Genomic DNA, 25,349 nt, shown 5'->3' with positions numbered 1-25,349 from the left:
GCATGCAAACACTGAAGGCAGATTCTGTTTCAACACCCCTAAATTGCTTTTATAACTCTGATGAGTTTAAAAGTAATCTATGGCACCTGAGGGAAGAGATGCTGAAAAAGGAAAACACTGGTAGGTGCATCTCGGGCCCAATCCAGCAAAGTTTGTTGTGATTAATCCCACTGAAAGGATTGGGATAGGATTTAGCTGTGACAAATTTTTGCTAGATTGAAAGAATGAATAAATATGGTTGGAACAAACACTGGTGTGTATGCTGGACATTAAAAATGACAGCAACAGAAACTGTAAATGCTATTCCAGGCTAAAAACTAAACGTCTGACAAAATGACCAACTACATTTCAAAAAGGATGCTACGTATTTTATGAGAAGCGACCAATTGAATGACACACATTTCCAAGTCAGTTGCCTCTTACTTCTTACCCAGTGGAGGATGATCTTCTTTGTCCTCCTCATCTTCATTGAGGAAGTGACCAAGAGGCTGATGGAAAGAATTAATATAGGAAGAACTGGCTATCCCTAAACTGACTCCCATCATGCCTACATTAATAGAATCTGTAGAGTAATAAAGATTTCATCATTAAAATTGTTGTAAATTAGTTGTCTTGATGTACTAAAGTCATTTTAAGCAATATGTGTTCAACTCTACACATACCTGTGCCTGCAGATCCTTTACTGTTTCGTGGCTGATTAGCATAATCAATAACGGTGCAAGAACGACGATACTGTGAGTCTGGCTAGAAGATCAAATACAACTGTTATACTATGTACTGGTCAGGATATTACAATACCAAAATATTAAAAGGGCATAGCCCTTCCCCATGTTAGAAGGGATCTCCTCACAGTTGAACAGAACCTTGTTTCTTCTATCCATGCACCTTAGCATGAGCAGAGGCAGCACTCCAGAACATCATGGGGAAACAAGAGGTCTGTGCACTTTTCATATCCTCATCCAGTCCTCCTCCTCTGAATTGTTACCAGATCTCAATAACTGAAAATCATGATAGAAAGGATGTAATGTCCTGATGTGTTGTTCCACACAAACAGCAGTGGCTGGAGGGGATGAACTGTCCTTTCTGTGTGTGAGAACACTCAGCCTTCCCACAGGGAAGGACTATCTGTACCTGTTTCATTGAGACTGAACATATGACAATCAAACATTAATGAATTTTGAAAGATGTCACAGCCAACCCGGAAGTTTCTCTATGCTTAAACGAAAGTATTTGTGCCTCAATTTTTCACTAATGATAATGCTCAAAAGTAAGTTACCTAGGGAGGCTAGGATTACACACTATTACAGTATTTATAAAATAGGCATAAAGTCAGCAAGATACTCTGAATCTGAAAGCCACTCTTAAAACTCTCATACCTGTTTCTCTAAGGAAAGGGAATGTTTGCCATGTTAACAAATATGCAGATAAGGACCAGAACTCAATTCAGTTTTTCATCTTGTAAGAGCAGGGAAAGCTAGGGCAACTTAGAAGTGACCTGTACAGGTTCTAATCAGTAGTCAATAGTTTAAAAGCCATGGATGCAATCCACAGGGTTTTGTACCTAGAGTTACATTTTTCTGATGTTTATCACAGAAAATAATAGGAGCCTGAAAACATTAGACTCTGAATTGCAGCCTATGTATCTTGGTACTACCTACAGATATGGCAAAACGAATACCTAACTATCCAGGTCTGGATGTAATTCTGACACACCTTACCCAAAATGCATGTGATGTACTGGGCCTGGAGAAATTATCGGGTAATAAAAATCTCTCATGTATCGGTTGATGGCTAATTTCATCTGCTATTGCACTGCGAGCCCGGCTAGCATTTCCCTGGGATTTCTGCCAAATAAAGATAGGAAATAATTGGTTTTAGATCAAGCTTTACACTAAAAAAGCTGCAAAATTTTGGAAATAATGCTATACCACTCTGCACTAGCAGAGCAATCCTAACCCCTAGATCCACTGGCTGGAGAAGAGGGAGTGTCAGGATGGGATGGAGGCGCCCTCCCCCAGTGTAAGGCAACAACAGTAATTGGTGCAGGTGGTTAATTTACTGAAGAATAAAGCCAAAGAAAGAGAAACTAGCCTTTTCTCTCTCCTGGTCAATACACTGAATATAAGAAGTAGCATTTTGCTTCTAGGTTGACAGCCTCAAGAAATCAAAGTAGACTAGCTCTACCTCTCATTCAAATCTTCACCAAGGTTGGCCGTAGAATCCCTGTCCAAATGTCTGGAGACGGCGAGTGGCTGGATGGGGAGGAATAAGCTGAAGCTGAACCCTGACAAGACTGAAGTACTTTTGGTGGGAGACAAGAGCAGGCTGGGGGATGTTGACCTAGTGTTGAATGGGGTACGGCTACCCTTGAAAGACCAGGTCCGCAGCCTGGGGGTCATTTTGGACTCCCAGCTGTCCATGGAGGCTCAGGTGTCAGCTGTGAGCCAGACAGCACTGTACCAACTCCATCTGATACGGCGGCTGCACCCCTTCCTTCCCGACCATCTGCTCCCATCGGTAGTACATGCCCTGGTCTCCTCTCGTTTAGACTACTGTAATGCGCTCTATGTGGGGTTACCCTTGAAGACAGTTCGGAAGCTGCAGCTGGTACATAACGCGACGGCTCGCCTGATTAAAGGCAGCCACTGGTGAGATCACATCACTCCAGTGCTGAAGGAGTTGCACTGGTTACCAGTTGTTTTCCAGGCCAAATTCAAGGTGTTGGTTTTGACCTTTAAAACCCTATATGGTTCTGGCCCAGCCTATCTTAAGGAGCGCCTCCAGCAGCACCAGACAGGCCGCTTAACAAGATCAGCCTCGCATGGCCTTCTCTCTGTCCCATCAGCTAGGACAGCTAGACTGGCGGGGACGAGGGAGAGGGCCTTTTCTGTGGTGGCCCCCACTCTGAGGAACTCCCTCCCTAGGGAACTCCGTCATGCCCCCTCTTTAATGAGCTTCCGTCGTGCATTAAAAACATGGTTGTTCAGGCAGGCATTTGGGGTGGGTTAGGGTATTTTAGAAAATGTTTTTATTGTAGAATTTTATTCTTTTAAACTGTTTTATTGTATGCTGTACATCGCCCAGAGTGGCTGGGTGACCAGCCAGATGGGCGATTAATAAATTTAATAATAAATAATAAAAATAAAGACCACTCAGAACCTGCAAAATCATTAGCTCTACTCAAGATACAGTATTTGTGTTTGGAGGGTGTAGTTACTTTTAAAATCCAATGCAACTCTTATAAAATTCTCATGGAAATCATTAGCACTAGAAACATATTTTCAAAACCTCAGCCAGTTCTTAGAATTTTACAATGAATTCCACATGCTGAGGCTTATATGAACCCCTATAATTCGGGGACTTGAATTCTTGCAACAGAACAGATGGCTTACCATTTGCTTTTGGGATCCCAAATGTTCTGTCACATCTACAGTACTAATAGGAGGCAAGAGATTATTTCTGCTCAGCAGCATTGGGGAAGGTGACGACAGTTGCTCATTTGCAGCAGAGCTGGAAAACAACAATTAATAAAAGCTGTGATTTGCACTTGAAAGAGCAAGACTGATGTGAGTTCAGGTTAAATAACAAAATGAAGTGTGCATGCAAGTTGATGAAAAACGTTGGGTGGTTGGGAGATTGGATGAAACTTCACTTCTACACTGGATGAAACTTCAGGCAGAGATGAAAAGTGGAAGAATCTAACATGCATTTTTCAAGGGTTCTCTTTAATAGGAATACGAAGTGGTTGCACTTATGTTACTCCCAATTATGATGCCTCCATTTTTTCCACTAGGTTAGGCCCAAAGCAGTACATAATAACCCTAACACTGTCATCCAAAGGCAACCTGTTACCCTTCATAGCTTACTTAATTTCATAGCTAGGTATTGATCTATATTTTTTCACAACAATTAACAGACACAATTTCACAGTTGCTTATAGATCTATAAAATGCCTTCCCTGTGACTCACTTCACAATGCTAGTTCTCTTTTTATATCTAGAAATCAATGGCAAATATGATTCAGTCAGATGGGTCTGCTTCAGTCTTAAGTTCTGTACTTGAGGAATGGGCTGAGGTACAATACTCACTTACCATCCATTGTTAAATCACCAGAGAAGAGTATGACATGTATGAGCTCAGATGCAGGAAACATACCAATGAAACAAGGCAAGCTATCATTTGCACCTGAAGCAAATATCATACTGTGAAGCTAAGTGTCTATCTAACATAATAAGCATCTTGGTATATGGCTGAAATGGATGAAACAAGAGCTTTAAACTCAACTCAAGTAAGATAGATGTTGGTGAGCAAGGGGAAGCTTTTGAAGAATCCATATCAACTTCTTTAGCTGTCAGCACTCATCCACTGATTGTGCAGGTGGTGCACAGTCTAGGAGCAATTCGTCTGTGTGTCCAAGTTGCAACAGTGGTCACATATACTTCTTTTAGATCTATACCTTGGTTACCTCGAGGGATGTTTACCGCAGAGCTCTCTACCTGGGCTGTAGAATGGAAAATACATAGTAGCTGCAACCAGTCGAGGCTCAAGCAGCCAGTCTTCTTTAGCACTACCATACTGCCTCACAATTTCATAATGGACTCAAACGAGGTCCTAGTCTTGCCTCTCTCTCTCTCTCTCTCTCTCTCTCTCTCTCTTTCTGCACATGCTTAGCTGGCACCTCTCAGTGCCTGAGATAAAAAACAATGTACTGAAGAGAAGAAACTCAAAACCTCTAAACAAACAACAAAAAGAAGAGTTGTGGAGAGAAAATCGAATATTACATGCTTAAAAAAAGAACTAAAACTATGCAATAAAGAAAAAAACAGATTTTATTTTGAATGATATAGTAGCGCTAGTCCTAATCCAACACTAACAGCACAATACTCTATCCCCATGCAATGCATAGGGGATGAACTCACTTCGGGAGGAGGGGAATAGTCCTGCTGTTGCTGTTTAAAAAGTTATTATGTCCCCAATTGGAAAGGAGTAACCCAGCCTCCACATTTTCCCCCTTTAAGGAAGAAATTTAAAAGGTTTATACAAAGTGGTAAGGCACTGTTGAAAAGGGGATGGTAGCTTTGCTGGAGTCAGGTATTTTAAGGAGTTTCATAAGCATTCCTCCTCTTCAATAGTACAATGGTGGAGCACTTAGCTTCAAAAATGGTAAAAGCTCACAAAAGAGCATAGGCTTAAAGGCATGGATGGAAAGACAAGTTGCCTCACTCATCATCAACAATAAACAGCTGCCTGTTGTAAGAGTTGGAAAGGCTCCAGTTCTTACAAGAAAATGCTATGACAAAGAGCTTAGAAACATGAAGTAATTTTCATGGACATAATTTTTTCTTTTTGTAAAACTAAAGAGATGAGGTTACAATTACTTATTTAACTGCTTCCTTCACACATGCTACCTCTGATTTTCACAGATTTGATTCTATAAGGCTGAATTATTTGCAGAGAGAAAGACTGACACATCAACATACAGTCGTGTTCCCCTAATGACTTCATCCATAGGTCTTGGCGTCCCCGAGCGAGAATAGCCGGTGTTGATAGGATGCAAGGTACGTGGTGGTGGATTACGCCTTCTAGCAGACTGTGCAGAATAGGACAGAGAGGAAGTACTGAGCTCAAGTGGGCGATTTGGCCAAGCTCTGGTTGTCAGGATAGAACTGGAGCCTGGTCTCATAAGGAATCTGTCATCCAAGTCTCTGACACCAAGGGAGGAAAAAGCAGAGGAGCAAAAGGGAATATATGTTGACACTATTTCATAGTATATATTTCACACTATCAGCATAAATTAACTAAGCGCAACACCACTACAAATGCAGCCATGACATAATCATCCTGCCCCATAACACCCCTGTGTAAGAAAGACAGATTTTGTTTCTATCCCAACACTGCCCTTCGTATGAGAAAGGAGGCTAGTCAGCACCTATTATGGTGGAAACACCACTGCATTGCGCAAATCTACTAGGATATTAGCTGTTCAGTTAAATCTTATATCATCTTGTGTATATTATCATAAGTACTATACACAGTACGTTTTTGACAGTAACCTCAACAAGTTTGTGCCACAGCCTTGCTCATTTTTAGACAAATCAAAACTGGACAGGAGCAGAAAAGCATTCAGTGTTTTGTTCACATCACAGAGTGTCAGCCATGCCTTGGTAATTCTATGAATTTATTACTTCAGTTATGTTTATGTGGGGATGCCTCTGAAAACTGTTCAATAATTTCAGCCAGTGCATAACGCAGTCAGTGGTTTACTTATTAACAGGAGCTGGGAGAGAGAACATAAAATTGGGCTCATTCGCACAACACGACAGCCCACTGTGGGTTGAGGCTGTGGTGTGTGCGGCCACCATTCTGCATATCTAATGTCATGTTGTGCAAACCCAGCAAGCGTGGCTTATGCAAGGGTTAAACAACCCTTATATAACCCTAGAACAGACCACAGAGAGAGTTGTTTAAACCATACTTGCCAGGTTCGCATGACACGACAACCCCCGAGAGGGGTTTGGATATATAAAATGGTGCCAGTAGTCACAGTGGCTTAGCATGGGTTAAACGACCCAAAATGAGTCATGCCGTGTCATCCAAACCAGGTCATTAAGTTCTGCTGTCCCTGGCTCCCACATTAGAGAATGTCTTCCCCACAACACATATCAGTCTCTTTGTCCACTGAGACTGTTAGGTCCTGCCCACCAGCCACAACCCCCAGAAATACCACCTGTGGTAGTGTGGAGCAGAACCTTTGTTGTGGTCTTCCACAGTTGTGGAAAGCACCATCAAAATCTGGCTGACGCCACCTATGGCTTTTTAAAGGTGGTGAAAATGAATTCTGTCAAGCATTTTGTGGTCTCTAATTAGTGGAAGTGACTAGTACCATATACTGTTTCATATATGGATTTTGACTGCTGCTTTATCTGTTACATTTTTATCCTTATATTGGAATTTTAACTACTGTTTGTTAAGGTTTCATACAATGACAAGATAATTATGTTTCTAATTATGTTTCTTCAACTGTCATTATTAAAGTTTTTTATATCTGTCACTTAAAACCCTGATTCCACAACACATTTCAGCGTGTACCTAAATTGAAGCACCTGGCTTCCTATTCGGTTTAATACAATTATACATTGGGGGGAGGGGTAATTAGGCATGTTCAACCGCCTACCGGGCAAGGGATGTATACTACTTACCACAGGATACATAGAACAGGAGAAACATGTTCAAAAGCCAAATATAAAATTAGCTGTCAATACAAAGCTTGAAACTCAACACATCTGCTTCCTTATCTCTGTAACTGGTAGGCCAACTTAAAACAAAAGGCTGCTACTCTTACAATATTTTGTCCATCAGAGGCAAGTTTCGTTGGTGTATAGGGATCCCATGAATCACCACCAAACCATTCAAATTACGCTGTGGGCCACTGCTTGTTCCTGGAGAGAGATTTACCTGCAAGTTACAAGAAATTACATTTATCCTCAGCATTCAGTGAATAATATTCATGTCCGCTTTCAACATTCACGCTTTTCTAACAAAAAAAATGTTAGAAAAGAGAATGTAATTTTCAACACCTTCAAGAAAAGCTGGGTACATCCTCAAATTGTTCTGAGATGTAACAAGCCATGAATTGTCTTACAAAAAGAACATTTAATACATAGTTTGATTTTGCAATACATGCTGCTTATTATATAACACAGCTCCACAACCAAGACACTAATTTACATGAAGCAATTAAGGGCACAATCCTATGCATGTTTAGACAGAAGAAGTCATACAACTCCCATCTAAACTTGCATGGGATTGCGCTTTAAATTATTTAAATTTAACAGAAATTAATCTGGACAAATTACTTTTAGCCCAGACAACCTTGTAGCTCACCTGTATAAACAAATCTACATAGTAACGTGATTTGTACTCTTTGTAAGTACTACCAACTAACAGCTTGGTCTTAAGCACATTTGCAAGGAAATCTGACAGACCAATTTCAGTGAAACTTACTTCCAACTGCACATGCTCAGGATTGTTGCATGTATCATTGTTGATAAAAAGAAGTAATCAGGGAGAGGGGGCACCTGTTGATCCATTCACTCCTACACATATTCTTAGCAACATCTTAACTCACTTGTAGGGTTAGAAAGCTAGAACATCAGTGGGGCAACTGGATTTACAACCACTGCCTCTCACAACCATCACTCTTCTCAGGTCAGGTGAAGGGGTTAATCTCCTCAGTTCTTCCTTCTTTCTGGCAAGCTTTTTATTACTTCCCTTCTAAACCATAACAGCTAGCTAGAGCAGCTTCTGTACTAAAAAGCATTGCATCCTACACTTCAGTGCATGCAGCCAACTCTCCGCCCTAGATAAGCAGCTTTTCCGGAGGGTATAAGGGTTACAACAAGGGTGAAGTCTGAATAGCCCTGCTGCACACAATGCCCTTGGGAACCTGGCCAATGTGCTTAGTAGTAGGGTGCCAAATCTACAATCTTCAAAAAACTTAATGTAAGCACAAATCTCACTAAAGTTTGTTAGATTTATTACTGAATGTATTTAGAGTCACAGCCTGAACTTGCTAACCTGGAACGTTAGTGATGCCTGACTAATCTAAATACTTAAAAGGAATGCACTGGTAGAATTTTTTCTGCCACTGCCTCATATGCCCTGTTTCCTCCTTAACAAAAAAGGAATGCAAGAAAATATGTGACCTAATGTTGACTTCTTTGGGAGTACATTCTATTGAAATTAATGTATCTTACGTCCATATAAGTTAGTTTAGGATCAAGATAGTGGCTTTCCCTTATAGCTCTACCAAATCTGGAGAAATGCAAAAAAATCCACCCGCTGCACTGACAGGAAAAAAAAGAGCTATATGCCCTCCATCATACATACTTCTGGTGCTTTTCTCTTCTTTTTGGTTTTCCGGCCACATCTGCATTTTGAGTACTATGCATACAATAAGGTATACATGAGGAAGACAGAGGATTATACAGGGAAGTGGAGGGGAAATAAAAAAGGAAAGAAACTGGATTAAAACAGATCGAACACTGATTAAGCCTGGGGTATTTATCTCCATCATGGGCATCTAGTCACATGGAGAGTATGCAGAGCAAGAACCAGAACATATTTAAAAAACACAAATAAATAAGCAAGCTGGCTTTGTACTTCAAATCAGAGAAATCATATTTCTCTCATTTGGCTACTAAGCTGGGTAAAGGTTGAGATAATGTCTCCTCTGCTTGTTAATCAGAGCCTCACAGTATACCTCCAAATAAGAAATTCTCTACTAGTTTCCAACTCTGCATACCTCTATCTCCTCAAAGTGCAAAGAAAAATATTTGCAAAACAAGAGTAGAAAAATTTAAAAGCTGTGATAGCACATGACAAAATGGAAGTTTCACATGGACAGTCATAGTCAAGTCATTGCAACTTCTAATTTTCAGACAAAAAATGATAACTTTCTTTGCTTAGGCATTATCTCAGCCTGACATAAATCACATCACTTCTTAACCTTACCAGATTTGAAGTGATGAACGGCATCTTGGTTTGTGGCATTCGAGGCAACAACAATGGCAAAGGATCAATCTGCATGAAAGGGCTTCCTGAATCTGTCCGGCTTGTTTCTACAGTTATAACATTCTTCTCATCATCTACCAGTATCAGGACAAACAACATCAGAATGCATTATTTGCTTGGGATTCTTAAAGAACTTTAAGCAAGGTATTTTAACATTTAAAACTATACCCCGAACAGCATTGGTGCCCTTGATTTTTGTCATAATTACTTGAAGAGCTAGAATATATTGAATTAAATGTCAATGGATTTTTTAAAAAAACTTCTAAAAATAAAAACATATCTAATATGAAATTCTGCAGTCTGTGTGCTTTGGACTAAGGTCACCATCTCAGATGGAAATATACCCAATTCCCTAAATAAGAACAGACACACAAATAAGAGAAAGGGATAGTGTCTGACAATGAGTAGTAATATTTCCCAAACACAAAAATTTACTCTTAGATTTTTAGAGACCCAGTCCTATGAGAGGCTGTGTAAGCACTGCTCCTAACAGAATTGGGTAATAAGATCCCAAGGACACAACTTGGGTTCCATGCATCAGTTTTAGGACCCAACTCCAGTCCTCCATGGAAGCAACAATTGACTTTCTCATATCAATGCTCCCTCTTGTAGGTTGGGAGTATAAGTGGCTTACATAGTTCTGGCAGAGGCAGGACAAGGGTGGAGAAGGACTAGAAACAGCCTCAGAGGAGATGTTTGGTACCTAGGATTCATGATGCAGCACTGTCCTGCCTTTTTTGAGTAGAAAAAGGGTTTCTAAGACAAGTGCACAGACAGCTCTGGTCCCATCTGCCAAGCATAGGATGATGCCACCAAGTACAAAGTACTGTTCATGCCCTGGCAATAAAAGCCCACATACAGGATCAGGCTGCCCAATGATATTTTTAGCAACAGCTGAACATTGTCAAATGTCTTCTTAAAATATGATTCACTAGACCCAAACTATATACAGGCATGCAGCATATTTCAAAAGAATACAGATATAGATACAGAGATGTGCCTGATCTCATCTGATCTCGGAAGCTAAGCAGGGTCAGCCCTGCTTAGTACTTGGATGGGAGACTGCCTGGGAATCAGGCTTCCTGCACTGAGCAGGGGGTTGAACTCGATGGTCTTGTAGGCCCCTTCCAAGCCTCTGGTTCTATGAGAAGTCAAATAGAGCTGGACTATGCTAAGTAGGTATTGAAAGGATATTCTGAAAAAGAGCTTTGGAGGATGACATCTGTTGTACAGATAACATGTCAGCCTTGAGACTTACCCGAGACTGACCCTTCCCAGTGTCTGCAGATTAGCTGCTCCATACAGCCCAAGACTTCGCTCCACACATCATCAAACACATAGGAACGAACAGCATCCTTCATGCAGTATGATGGCGAGATAGGAGGGAAGCCTAACTTTCGCCTGCCTGGTGAAAGCCCCGTTTTCCATTCATGCAACTCTTCTTCTCTTTGAAGAAGACAAACAAACATTATACCTCTGTGTTAACTTCTTATAATCACTAATTAAGCCAAACGTTCCTGTGTGCACATTTAACAAATGTAGAGACTGTAACTCCCTTCCAAAGTACAATGAGCAGGCCAGGACAGCTAGTTGAACAGTTAGAACATACTATAATAAAGATGAATAATTTTTCTACAGATCTCTCAGGTGACCACTAATGCATCAAAGTCAAAGAACTACAGTAAGACTCAGGGCTTTACTTGAACTTTGTGAATGAAAAATGGCAACAGAGATAACAGCAGTATTTTCACCACCCAAGCTAGTGAAACAGTATTGGACCTGCCATGTTAATAAACATTTTATTCAAATTATGTATAAATAAAATATGCAACCCAAGGTCATGTCCTTTGGCTTGTAGGTTGCCAGTGTGGTCCCTGCAACTACATAAGCAACTTTCCCTTCCCTACCTTACATTATCTCATATACACACACACACACACACTGTAATTAGCCTTAGCAACAACATAATCATCTTCTGTAGGAAGAAAACTGCAAAATTAGAGTTTTTTGATGACAAAAATCACTATCCCTATTTGGAAATCACCAGCACAGATTTCAAAAACTATTTCCATTATTAGGAACACTTCAATGGAAGGATAACCTTTCTGTACTGAAATTTGGAAACATATAGCTTTGTCCTGTTTGTAACAAACATAATGTATTGCTTGTTGTTTTCTAATGTTAAGAACAAATAGATATCTATTACATTTCAGCAATTAATTCAAAGGCACTAGCAGTAAATAGGTCACTGCAGAACAGATTAAACAAATATTCAATACTTACACATCTCTGTGGTCAAAGGCTAAATATTCCTCCATTATGCCTTCAGAGACAATCACTCCATCTTCACTTTCTTCACTCTCAAACAAACATAATTCAGGAGGTTTTGAAAAGTTATCTTCTATACAAATAGGAGTAACAGAGAGGGGAACCTTTTTGCCCAAAACACTAAACCTGAAAAATAAAGTATATTTTTCCCAAGTTGCAATAATCAAGAAGGATTAATGTATTTTCTTTATACAGCAGCAATCTTGTTTTGATAACAACGACATGGGTGACTTATTTTATTCTTTTTATCCCTCTCTTGGCAGAAAAGGCAACCATAACAGCTTTCACGTCAATTAAAACAACAACAATACAGCCCCTGACCTCACGCTTACGATCTAAAAGACATGACACAAAATGAAAAAAATGAAGGGAAAAGCAAAAGGATGAGCTCATAAGTTTATACGCGGTACATACTTTAGTGTGCGCCCTGTACAATAATTGCTTTAAGGGCACAATCCTATCAGGATGGCCGTAATCCTCCGAACTCGGAGGCTTATGGGCATCCAATGAAGGGAGGGAGAAGCAGCAGAGGCGATTGTCACCTCCACACTTCTCCCACTCTGCGTTTTGGCTAGATGGGCACTTTCGTCCATCTAGCTGGGGCTCTATGGAGCAGGAGGGAAGGAGGCTGGGGAGGCCTGGGGAGATGTCACGAGCCACCCTGCCCAGTCCCCTCCCCACTCACCAGCCCCTTTCCCTCCTCTCCAAGGTCACCTTTGCAACCTCAGAGATAGCCAGCATGGTTCTCTCTGCGCCAGCTGCAAGCAGCGGGGGGGAGCTTGGATTCCTGGCTCTGTCATCACAGCACTGACTCTGACCTCGGATCCGGGAATCTGAACTATCCTATGTCCCCCATACTCTGTCTAGGGGCCATAGGATTGCTCCCTCCAAAGATTTAAACAGGAGGCTGAAGTCCTATACAACTTTAAAAACAAAAAATATACGCAAGGCTTTAGATCTTTAAAATGAAGTAAAAATGAACAAATTAATATAGGCTGGAATCCAAATTGGCATATGTAGGTGTTTTGCTCACACATAGGGGCCCCTCCAACAGCAACACTTTCTACCCATGCGTGGGGTGGTTGGGTGTTAGATCCCAGTCATAAAATGAAAGCTGCAAAACCCTGCGATTACTGATACTTACTCACTAGGATCTTTCTCTTGCATTGGGTTCATGTCTGATAAAGCTAAGGTGCTGCAAGTTGAACCAGTATACCACCCATAGCCTTCATCTGTGGGAATCACTACTTGTTTCCCTACAATCCTGACATCAAAAAGAAAATTGTAAAAATCAGAAAAGGCTTTGAATAAACATGACAAAAGTATGCCTAAACCACAAAATAAGACATAAAGAATTCAGTGGGCATACCAAGACTATAGCTCAAAGAAGCAATTTAGAGGTGAGGGAGGGTACCAGGCACACAGCCCAGAGCAGCACACACTCCTAAAGAGCTCTTTATGTTGGACTGTAGTCAGTCCTGTCGTCTCAGTCTCAGTGGTCCTGAATCCTAAACATTTGTGCAACACATTGCAACATCAATATAAAATGACGATCTACAATATTGTGTAGATTTAGTATTTTCCAAATGAACCACTTCTCACTATTGAATCCTTCAGCATCAAAGTAAGAAATACTGGAATCAGTCACTGGCCTGGTTCGCATGTCACGATAAGCCAGAGTTCCCCTGGAACCCTGGCTTATAGTTTACAAGCAGCATGCTCGTGCTTGCTGCCCCATCACTCCTGCTGGAAGCAAGAGCTGCTAAACGAACCACATACCTTCTTCTGCAGTTCATTTAATTTATCTCTCCCCTGACAAGACAGTCATAAGGCAACAACAAACTTTGGCTTACAACTGGCTTCTCAGGAGAGAGATAAGCCAAAGATCCTGGTTTGCGCATCACATTAAACAAGCCATGACCCAATCAGGCAGCATTTACAAGGATGCTGCTTGTAAACGATAAACCACGGTTCCTTCAGAACTCTGGTTTGTCGTGATGTGCGAAACGGGCCATTGGATTGGTACAAAATGACTCACCCAGAAGCAAGAGGAAAGGGAAGCATGTTTAGAATAAATTGTTACTTTTATTAATATTAGTTACGTCAGTTCTGAAGAAGCCCATAAGTTTAGCCTTGGTCCTGTAATAAGCTTATTTTTTTCTACTATGAAGTATCCAACAACATATCATTAAGATACCTCAGATGGGGGAAGCTTGACATCCATTGTTGGCACTCTTCCTCTAGGCCTTCAACATACACACTTGTTTTTTGTTCGTACAAGAGTTCATCAATGTGTCTGAATATCTGTTGAACTTGCCGTGTAGCAGCTTTATCAAATTCCTAGGAAAAAAAACCTGGGTTGCCGTTATGTGCAAGCTGGGCCAATGTGTGAAAATATATTAATAAATGAAGGATGGGAAGCTAAATTGATCAACAATGCCTTTCAAAGGTCTCTTCTAATTTTAAACTGAATAACTATACTCACATCATAGCCCCAAGAAAAGACTGAGCTGTCTTCTGTGGAGTTGCCTGTGAAGCTCTGACAAGCTGACCATGAGTTCTCATCGTCCACTGAAGTGACAGATTGGTAGTTTGAATGTTTTGTACTTTCAGAGTCACTGAAATGCACATTTTGGGGAAGAGAGAAAGGAAAATTAACTAAGACAAAGTCATATGTATACTGTTGAGCTTTTCAAAGGGAACAGGAAGTATATGTCCTTCCTGTTTAGATTCCAATGAGAAAGCCTGAATTGTAAATAATGTAAAGCTTCATGTTGTTGTTTATTCAGTCAGTCGCTTCCGACTCTTCGTGACTTCATGGACCAGCCCACGCCAGAGCTTCCTGTCGGCCGTCGCCCCAGCTCCCCCAAGGTTGAGCCTGTCACCTCCAGAATATCATCCATCCATCTTGCCCTTGGTCGGCCCCTCTTCCTTTTGCCTTCCACTTTCCCTAGCATCAGCATCTTCTCCAGGGTATCCTGTCTTCTCATCATGTGGCCAAAGTACTTCAGTTTTGCCTTTAATATCCTTCCCTCAAGTGAGCAGTCTGGCTTTATTTCCTGGAGTATGGACTGGTTTGATCTTGCAGTCCAAGGCACTCTCAGAATTTTCCTCCAGCACCACAGTTCAAAAGCATCTACCTTCCTTCGCTCAGCCTCCCTTATGGTCCAGCTCTCACAGCCATAGGTTACTACGGGGAATACCATTGCTTTCACTATGCGGACAATCAGATCCGTAATATATTAATATTAGAATTGTAGCAAAAAGAAGTTTGTTAATTATAAAAGTTTGTGAAGTCATGAAACAATGACGTTAAATTCTAAATTACTGCAATCAATTATTGTAACAATATTATGTAAAATTAAAAGTATGTGAACAATATGTAAAAACAGTTGATTTTTGTTCTTATCTTGAATTCCCAAGGTCAGCCCAAGCAGTTACAATAATACAATAACAAAGAGGTTAAACAAACATGCATAACAAAGATAAAAGAACATTCTTTTTTAAACTGTTATGATTCTAATGCAAGGAAATACATGCTTACTCCAAAATGAAGTGTGTGTGTGTGTGTGTGTGTGTATATGAGTATGCCCCTGCCCTGGAACAGTGGAAAGGAAGAAAGCCTCTCTCTTCCCTTTGCTATCTGAAGACACCATGCTGCAAACTAAAAACTTAGGATACCACCTTCCACAACATCACTGTTTGCTTCATGGAATAATTGACATTTGACCATGACCAAATAATAGATAGCCAATATTTAACTGGGCATTTAAGTGTCCCAACCCTGCTGAGAGGCAGAGGAAAAATAGCCATAGTAATAGGAAATTAAAGTGGATAACAGAAAATTACTTTGTATCCTGTTCCCACAAAAAAAATATGAATTATGCTATCCTAATACCTTGAAATGTCTTCCTGACTTCCAGTAGATGGATAACTGTCATCCAGTGAGTCTGGCAGGGGGTGATGTTCTAAGGTATTTTTTGTAATTCCTCGGCTAAACAAACAAACAAAAAAATAAAGATGTGACTTGATTGCTGGAAATAAATTCCAGCCTGTAAAGGTCATTAAATTTCTTCTTGCAATTTAATATAAACAATCCATCTTAAAAATATTTGGGAAGTGTTCATTGTCATTGATATAAATATGTGAGTTTTCAAAATACACAATACATTCAAGCTTATGTCACATGAGAAGAACTCAAAAGATTTTCACATATTAATCAATTATCAAAGCATAAAACTCAGTTCCTTTAAAACCTTGTTTTCCTAAGATTTTTTTTACTATAGGATCTACAAACAGAAATTTGTCTTTATAAACAGATCACTTCCATTTGCTTCAACACTGATTGTTGGCAATGGACAGACAAGTTTAGCTTAGTTCTCAGTCCCAGCATGCAGAGATTTATGTTGAACTGGGACATAGGTAGGATCCAATGTGCATTCAGAATATAATTAGCTCTAAAACACAGTTTGCAACCATGATTGGAAATAGGTATGCAAACTGTGGTTAACATTAACATCAGCGTAGATGTTACATTGCACCATGGCTAGCTCCGAAAATGTGAGGGGGAATTTGAATACAAGGGGACAGAATTGTGCAAGTCTGTGGGATACTTTCTATCTCCTAACCATGGTTAAGAGAGCAAGATGGTTATGGCTACAGCAGGCCCCGAAAGCAGATGTATTCTCAAGGTACAACACAGAACAAAGGGTAGCAAATTGCTCCCCAAAGGTAAGAAATGCACATTTTTCCATTGCTTTGCTTTTAAGTATTGAAAGTGTTCCAATCATATTCCTTAATTCTATGCTGAATAGGTTTCCACTTTTTTCTAGGTTTCTCAAGTGACAGTTTGTCATGAGCAAGTGCATATAGCAAGCCATTGCCTTCCCATTGCTTACCAGAAAACTCTTTTTATAAATACCATCCACAAAACACATCCCTTTCATCCATACTCAGGTCACTGACAGTATTCTTCTCTCAAGGTTCTTAGACAATCACTGTCAGCTCCGGTAGGGAATTCTTGGGTGTTCTAACCACAAACCTTTGCTTGACTTTCTTGGGCTTTTAGTAGATCCCCGTGTTTCTTTCAAGGACAGTTAACTTGCCACGTGAGTATCAACAATCCTGCTGTGATTTACATGATCCCAAAAGGGCTGAGGTCCAGCCCAATCCTATGCAAAGTCAGGTCTGCCAACCCCACTGAAATTAGCGGGCTTACACGTGCCTAACTCTGCAAAGTATTGCAGCCTTAAGAACTCCAGGTCTTCCCATGAACTGCTGGCTTTAAAAAAAAATCTTGAGTGCAAACAAAGTGTGATTATCCCAAGACATGGCTATACGTGTCCACAGGGAGCAGAGATAGGCTTTTATTACAGGCCTCTCCTCCGACACTGAAATGGTAAACCTGTGTGGTAAAACTGCAGGTGGGGGACCCATGTGACTGAATGCTGTTCCAAAATCCCCCCAGGGATGCAGGAGCAAGCAAAGGGTACATCAGGCCCTGCTCCAGCTGGATTCCTCCCTGCAGGGCTAAATGACATCAACTGTCCTGTGGGAAAGAAGTGAGGGACAAAGGAGCAGGCAAAGCGAACAACCAGTTGGCCTGCCCCACCCCACCAGGAGGTGAGAGGGGAGGCAGGGCCATTCCACCAGCCCCGCGGACAGTCTCCTCCTCCCCCCACCCGCCCCCAATATACCATTTTCCTTGTGGGTCGTGTCTTTTTCGATCGTAAGCCTGCGCGCAGGGGCTGTCTTTTTTGCTGACAGATTGTAAGCCGCTCCGGCAGCCTTTAGTGAATGAGGAGTGGGATGAACATACTTCAAATAAGCACGGAAAACAAGCCGTCCGGGCAAACGCTAGCCTACAACCCTTCTCCCCGAGGCGCTAGCTTTCTACGCGGAGGGCGCCTTTTCTGGCGCGTACGCCGAGCTGTCCACAGCCCGGCCGCAGCTTCGGCACCTCCCTGCGAGGTACGCTGCCCCGCGTCTCTCACGCGCATCCCGTCAGATGGCGCCTGCCCGCCCGGAGGCGTTGCCGTTTCCCTGCGCCCGCGCGGCGTCGAGGGGTTGCCTGCACGCGCACTGCGGCAGTGACACCTTTGGCCGGTAGGGGGCGGCTTCTACGGAAACCAGAGATGCCGCCGTTTTAAAGCGCCAGCGGCAGAGGTGCGTGGGAATGAGGGAGAGGGAGCCGCGGCTGGCGGGCAGCACCTGACGGGGCGGAGGGGGCCAAGCGCCAGCGCAGGCGCCCCGCAAGGCCGCAGCAGGCTGCGTGAGGGGGAGGCGGGGAAGGCCCTCCCGGGAGGGTGGGGGAGGCGGCCGTGGCCGCCCTAGGCAGGATGGGCACTCACAGCTCCGGGGCGTCGGGGGGCGCCGGCTTCCGCGTGTACCGCGAGATCATCCTCCCGCCTCAGCGCTTCATCTCGGCCCTCATCGGTGCTGCCGGCTGGCCGGCTCGGCCCCTGGCCGCCATGGCGACGCGACGCGACGCCCCGCCCCTTTCCTCCCCCAGCGGAGCGAGGCGAGCGGAAGCCTTCGCTGGGGGGGGGGAGGGCGCGCGTCGTGGCGCGCGGCGATGAGGTAGTCGCGGGGCGCGCGCGGCGGCCGCCGCCTCCGAGATTACGCGAGACCTTGGTGGAGGAGGGGTGCTCGGGACGCAGGGGAGGGAGGTTTCCCGGAAGGGGGGTGCCCTTTGCAGCCGAGTGCTCTGCGTATTTACTCAGAAGTATGCCCTGCGGTGTTCGACGGAACCTGCTCCCAAGTGGAAGTGCGTAGGCTTGCCTCAGACAGCCACCCTACGCACACTTTCCTGGGAGGGAGGGAGGGAGGGAGGGAGTCCCATGGCTTCGGTTCTGAGTAGACGTGCATAGAATTGCGTTGTCAGTTTCGCCAGTTTCAAGACCATCGTACCGTTACAGTAAGTATAATAACCTTTATTGTGTATAGCCAGGGGCCATCGCAGTGAAATAAGTTTCTATAAAATGCAGTTGTGTATAACCAAAAGATTCAGTAGTAAAACAAAAGATATCATTGAGTACATGGTTGTCTTCAACCATTACACCATACTTCCATAGTTCATACTTTCAGAAAGGGAAGAAAAGGGAGTCCTAAATTTATAAACCATACTGTTAGTACCTTTATCTACATACAGGCTCCAAAATGCATTTTGAATGAAGGCTGCTCTTCCGGCATAAGGCATTGTTTTAGCCTTCCGCTGCTGCCCTGAAGATGTGTTGGACCGCAACTCCCGCTGTTCCCATTGGCCATACTGGCTGAGGGTTGTAGTCCAACATATCTGGAGGGCACCAGGTTGGCGAATGCTGCATTATTCTTTATGTCGCTTGCATGCAGACGCATGTGCATCATACTGCGCTACATACCTCAGATGTGTACCCTGATCTTTTGCATATTTACACACACACGGGTAGCTGCACACCTCAGATGTGCAGTCTGGTCCTGTGCATATTTCCACAAAACTAAATTACAGTGGCTTGGATTCAGTCTTGGTCATACTTAGAGTAGACCCATTGGAATCAATAGGTAACTTCAGTCCCATTGATTGTAGTGGGTCCTCTCTAAGTATTACTAAGTCTGGAACCAGTGCACTGACTGGGTTTGCATGATCACCGCGGCTCATGGGTGCCATCCTGAATATTGAAGCCACAGCTTGACCACTGTGGGTTATGCAAGGGTTAAACAATCCTCACAGAACCCTTGGCCTGTTTTAACCCTTGCATAACCCCCAGGTTCCATGAATATTCAAAATGGTCACCCATATGCACAGCAACCAGCCCACTGTATTCGGTAGGGCCTACTCCCAAGTCCAGCCCACTGTATTCAGTAGGGCCTACTCCCAAGTCACCACTTGAAAAGCTCATCTAGTGGAAAGATGAACTGGAGTGTTTAGTTGTTTACTTGGACATTTTGTGTGTGTGTTGGTGCACCTACCTTGCATTTTGCGTAGACAAACCTTGTTTCAGTGACTTGTTGTTGTTCAGTCGTTCAGTCGTGTCCGACTCTTCGTGACCCCATGGACCATAGCACGCCAGGCCTTCCTGTCCTGCGCTCTCTCCCGGAGCGTGCTCAAGTTCATATTCATTGCATCCGTGATGCTATCTAGCCATCTCATCCTCTGCCGTCCCCTTCTCCTTTTGCCTTCAGTCTTTCCCAGCATCAGGGACTTTTCCAGGGAGTTTTCTCTTCGCATTAGGTGGCCAAAATATTGGAGCTTCAGCTTCATTATCTGTCCTTCCAAAGAGCAGTCAGGGTTGATTTCCTTTAGGATGGACTGATTTGACCTCCTTGCAGTCCAGGGGACTCGTAAGAGTCTTCTCCAGCACCACAGTTCGAAAGCATCAATTCTTCGGCGCTCAGCCTTCCTTATAGTCCAGCTCTCACAGCCATACATTACTACTGGGAAAACCATAGCTTTGATTAGACGGACCTTTGTCGGCAAGGTGATGTCTCTGCTTCTTACTATGCTGTCTAGGTTGGCCATAGCTTTCCTCCCAAGGAGCAAGCGTCTTTTAATTTCATGGCTACAGTCACCGTCTGCGGTGATCTTGGAGCCCAAGAAAGTAAAATCTGTCACTGCTTCCATTTCTTCCCCTTCTATATGCCAGGAAGTGATAGGGCCAGATGCCATGATCTTAGTTTTTTTAATGTTGAGTTTCAAACCAGCTTTTGCACTCTCCTCTTTCACCCTCAACAAGAGGCTCTTGAGATCCTCTTCGCTTTCTGCCATTAGGGTGGTATCGTCTGCATATCGGAGGTTGTTGATAATTCTCCCGGCAATCTTAATTCCGATCTCTGATTCATCCAACCCGGCATTTCTCATGATGTACTCTGCATATAAGTTAAATAAGCAGGGTGACAATATGCAGCCTTGTCGTACTCCTTTCCCAATTTTGAACCAATCGGTTGTTCCATCTCTGGTTCTTACTGTTGCTTCTTGACCCTCGTACAGGTTTCTCAGGAGACAGGTAAGGTGGTCTGGTACTCCCATCACTTTAAGAATTTGCCACAGTTTGTTGTGATCCACACAATCAAAGGCTTTAGCGTAGTCAATGAAGCAGAAAGAGACGTTTTTCTGGAATTCTCTTGCTTTCTCCATGATGCAGCGAATGTTGGCGATTTGATCTCTAGTTCCTCTGCCTCTTCTAAACCCAGCTTGTACTTCCGGTAGTTCTCGGTTCGCATACTGCTGAAGCCTAGCTTGTAGGATTTTGAGCATCACCTTGCTGGCATGTGAAATGAGCGCAATTGTGCGGTAGTTTGAACACTCTTTGGCGTTGCCCTTCTTTGGAATTGGAATGTAAACTGACCTTTTCCAGTCTTGTGGCCACTGTTGAGTGTTCCAGATTTGTTGGCATATTGAATGCAGCACTTTAACAGCATCATCTTTTAGGATTTTAAATAGCTCGGCTGGAATACTGTCATCTCCGCTAGCTTTGTTGTTACTAATGCTTCCTAAGGCCCACTTGACTTCACTCTCTAGGATGTCCGGCTCAAGTTCAGTGACCGCACTATCATGGCTATCAGGGACATTCAAATCTTTCCTGTATAGTTCTTCTGTGTATTCTTGCCACCTCTTCTTAATCTCATCTGCTTCTGTTAGGTCCCTGCCTTCTTTGTCCTTTATCATGCCCGTCTTTGCACAAAACGTTCCCTTGAGATCTCCAATTTTCTTGAAGAGATCTCTAGTCTTTCCCATTCTGTTGTTTTCCTCGATTTCTTTGCATTGTTCATTTAAGAAGGCCTTCTTGTCTCTCCTTGCTATTCTCTGGAACTCTGCATTCAGTTGGGTATATCTTCCCCTTTCTCCCTTGCTTTTCGCTTCCCTTCTTTCGTGAGCTACTTGTAAAGCCTCATCAGACAGCCACTTGGCTTTCTTGCATTTCTTTTTCTTTGGGACGGATTTCGTTGCTGCCTCCTGAACAATGTTACGGACCTCCGTCCATAGTTCCTCAGGCACTCTGTCTATCAGGTCTAATCCCTGAAATCTATTCCTCACCTCCACTGTATATTCATCAGGGATATGATTTAGGTCATACCTGAAAGTTTTAGTGGCTTTCCCTACGTTCTTCAATTTAAGCCGAAATTTTGCAAGAAGCAGCTCATGATCTGAGCCACAGTCAGCTCCAGGTCTTGTTTTTACTGACTGTATGGAGCTTCTCCATCTTTGGCTGCAAAGGACATAATCAATCTGATTTCGATATTGACCATCTGGTGACGTCCATGTGTAGAGTCGCCTCTTGTGCTGTTGGAAAAGAGTGTTTGCTATGATCAGCATGTTCTCTTGGCAAAACTCTATTAGCTTTTGTCCTGCTTCATTTTGTACACCAAGGCCATGCCTGCCTGTTATCCCGGTGATTTCTTGACTTCCTACTTTAGCATTCCAATCCCCTATGATGAAGAGGACATCTTTTTTTGGTGTTAGTTCTAGAAGGTGTTGTAGGTCTTCATAGAACCGATCAACCTCAGCTTCTTCGGCCTCAGTGGTTGGGGCATAGACTTGAATTACTGTGATGTTGAATGGTTTGCCTTGGATTCGTACTGAGATCATTCTATCATTTTTAAGATTGTACCCCAGTACTGCTTTTCCCACCCTTTTGTTGACTATGAGTGCTACTCCATTTCTTCTAAGGGATTCTTGCCCACAATAGTAGATATGATGGTCACCTGAATTAAATTCGCCCATGCCTGTCCATTTGAGTTCGCTGACTCCCAAGATGTCGATGTTCAATCTTGCCATCTCATGTTTGACCACCTCCAGCTTACCTTGATTCATTGATCTGACATTCCAGGTTCCTAAACAATATTGTTCTTTACAGCATCGGATTTTCTTTTCACCGCCAGACACATCCACAGCTGAGTGTCCTTTCGGGTTTGGCCCAGCCACTTCACTCTTTCTGGCGCTACTTGGAAATACCCTCTGCTCTTCCCCAGTAGCATATTGGACACCTTCCGACCTGAGGGGCTCATCTTCCGGCGTCATCTCTTTTAGCCTTGTGATACGTTCCATGGGGTTTTCTTGGCAAGAATACTGGAGTGGGTTGCCATTTCCTTCTCCAGTGGACCACATTTTGTCAGAACTCTCTGCCATGACCTGTCCGTCTTGGGTGGCCCTGCACGGCATAGCTTATGGCTTCACTGAGTTACGCAAGCCCCTTCGCCACAACAAGGCAGTGATCCATGAAGGGGGTTTCAGTGACTACAACTATGAAAATAATATTTATGACACATCTTGCCTTTCCACTACAAAAGTGTTCAAGGCAGCTAAGAACAATAAAATACAAGATAATCAAAGCATAAAAGCAAATCAGTGGCTTGCAGAAGGACACTTGAAGAACATGTAAAAGCACAGCTTATGCTTATCCTGAGCATATACTGGAGTGATGTCAGCTAAGCCTCCTTGGTATGGGACAGTAAAGCATTTTATATTTATCACATTTTTATCTGGCCTATATGTTTTGGTCTACAACTCCCATAATCCCTCATCACTGGCAATGCTGGATGGGGCTGATAGGAGTTGCAGACTGAAATGTCTGGAGGGCCACTAGTTGCCCACACTTGATCTAGTTAGTGGTCACAAAGCAGTATCTGAGAGATAACATAACATGTTCCCTTTTCCCTCAAGGCAGTATAGGGGTTGGGTTCAGATTTAGTTGCGTGTAACTGCACTGGTAGAAGTGGACTGCCTGCTCCTCCCCACAGCAGCCACCCCTGTTCAGATAGGCAGCCGCCTCTGAACTCGGAGGCGACAGCCTATCCAGAGCAGGGCAAGAGAAGCACGGAGGGGATCATTCCCTCCACGCTTCTCCTGCCCTGCATTTTTGGCTAGACAGCCAATTGTGGCTGTCTAGCCGCAAGAGGACAGAGTGGGGAAGGAGACACATAGGATGTGTCATACAGGCAGTTCCGCCCTCCCCTCCACGGACCGCCCCCAGCCACACCCCTTTTGGGCCGCTCCATGTTCCTCTTGCAAGCACGGAGGACGGGGCTGTTTCGCGCTGCCTCTGAGGCAGTGCGGCAGTGGGGGGAGGTCGGTTCTCCAGGAACCGACCTTGGAGCGCAGGCTCCATGGTCAGTTCCCAGATAACGCAATATCTATGGCCGTCTAGCTGCTGTCTAGTGACCATAGAATTGCTCCCTCCAAGTCTTCAGTCAATGAAGCAACTATTAATGTGGCTCTTAGCTGAACTGGAAATGATTAATGAGTTTTGTGACCAGATGTAAGCATTTTTTTTAACAACCTCTAGCTTTTGTCACCTTTGAAGACTGAAAAATCAATTAGATAGCAAAGAGGTCATTATAAAATGTTTTTATAGGCCTGTCTAGCAACATAGAAAAATAGGGTCATGCACGTTCTCTGAATAAAAGCTTGCTTTGATATTGTTGTTGGTATTTTTAATGTGGTGTGTTGGAGGTGGTGTCATTGTGTGTGTAAATGGCTTTGAAATATTTCTTTCTAAAGGATACTTTGTTAAGTATAGAATGGAGGAGTTGAGCTTTGCCAGTGTGGAAGATGCAGTGCAGTACCAGCTGTTCTTAACACATGAACCAGAAGACCCCAAACATTATCAAGAAATTCTTCAGCAATACATTGAAAAAATACTAGCACGCTTTGCACCCATACTGGTTTCCTACATCTGGCAAAACCAGCCATTTCATCTAAAGTACAAACCTGCCAAAGGTAAAATTATTGTTTTTGCTTTCATTCTGTTTTAACAGTTTTGAATGTGGGAAAGGCTCACTATGGGAACATGTAAAATATGCAGGTATAGAGACTGCGGCATTATAGAACCTGTCCCAGCTTTTATCCCAAATGGTCATGTTTTGTGCTGACACAGCAGGACACGAAACATTCGTTCACTGCATCTTTCTGAGGATGGGGTGGGAGTTTGTGCCAATCTTAATTTTGTAATGCACCTTGGACAGCTTGAATATTTTCAAGTTTTCATTTCCATACAGGACATTTGAAAACTTTTGTGGCCCTTATTTACGTATACACCCTTTAAATCAAGTCTCATCAGTGACTTGACTTAAATCAGTTGTTGTTGTTGTTGTTCAGTCGTTCAGTCGTGTCCGACTCTTCGTGACCCCATGGACCATAGCACGCCAGGCCTTCCTGTCCTGCGCTCTCTCCCGGAGCGTGCTCAAGTTCATATTCATTGCATCCGTGATGCTATCTAGCCATCTCATCCTCTGCCGTCCCCTTCTCCTTTTGCCTTCAGTCTTTCCCAGCATCAGGGTCTTTTCCAGGGAGTTTTCTCTTCGCATTAGGTGGCCAAAATATTGGAGCTTCAGCTTTATTATCTGTCCTTCCAATGAGCACTCAGGGTTGATTTCCTTTAGGATGGACTGATTTGACCTCCTTGCAGTCCAGGGGACTCGTAAGAGTCTTCTCCAGCACCACAGTTCGAAAGCATCAATTCTTCGGCGCTCAG

General features: G+C 43.2%; 2 protein-coding genes across 21 annotated transcripts in view; one reads left to right on the top strand and one right to left on the bottom strand.

Annotated features, from left to right (window-relative positions):
• Nucleotides 1-18,406, bottom strand: part of FAM149B1 (family with sequence similarity 149 member B1) — a 24,263-nt gene extending 5,857 nt beyond the window's left edge. For 4 of the 20 annotated variants that reach the window (XM_084845612.1, XM_084845613.1, XM_084845610.1 and 1 more), the window contains exons 1-15: nt 18,252-18,406; nt 15,800-15,895; nt 14,387-14,519; nt 14,099-14,241; nt 13,046-13,165; nt 11,857-12,027; nt 10,832-11,019; nt 9,514-9,647; nt 8,890-8,943; nt 7,343-7,455; nt 5,481-5,705; nt 3,393-3,510; nt 1,719-1,844; nt 663-744; nt 431-562 (exon numbers count right to left, since the gene is read on the bottom strand). In XM_084845612.1, the coding sequence (XP_084701738.1) occupies nt 431-562; nt 663-744; nt 1,719-1,844; nt 3,393-3,510; nt 5,481-5,705; nt 7,343-7,455; nt 8,890-8,943; nt 9,514-9,647; nt 10,832-11,019; nt 11,857-12,027; nt 13,046-13,165; nt 14,099-14,241; nt 14,387-14,519; nt 15,800-15,895; nt 18,252-18,301 (1,885 nt within the window). In that variant the 5' untranslated portion in view covers nt 18,302-18,406. Of the gene's footprint in view, nt 1-430; nt 563-662; nt 745-885; nt 999-1,713; nt 1,845-3,392; nt 3,511-5,480; nt 5,706-7,342; nt 7,456-8,889; nt 8,944-9,513; nt 9,648-10,831; nt 11,020-11,856; nt 12,028-13,045; nt 13,166-14,098; nt 14,242-14,386; nt 14,520-15,799; nt 15,896-18,251 lie in introns of all 20 variants that reach the window. The other 16 variants (XM_084845616.1, XM_084845617.1, XM_084845614.1 and 13 more) reach the window with 8 other exon arrangements.
• ECD (ecdysoneless cell cycle regulator) overlaps nt 18,002-25,349 on the top strand; it is a 23,543-nt gene continuing 16,195 nt past the window's right edge. Inside the window, 2 exon segments of the mRNA XM_084845627.1 lie at nt 18,002-18,066; nt 24,377-24,595. Of these exon segments, the coding sequence (XP_084701753.1) occupies nt 24,397-24,595 (199 nt within the window). The 5' untranslated portion in view covers nt 18,002-18,066; nt 24,377-24,396.

The sequence above is a fragment of the Heloderma suspectum genome, chromosome 3, assembly GCF_057233095.1.
Source record: "Heloderma suspectum isolate Gila_16-S chromosome 3, 16-S_ref, whole genome shotgun sequence".
NCBI lineage: Eukaryota > Metazoa > Chordata > Lepidosauria > Squamata > Helodermatidae > Heloderma > Heloderma suspectum.
This window is presented reverse-complemented; position numbering and strand designations above follow the sequence as displayed.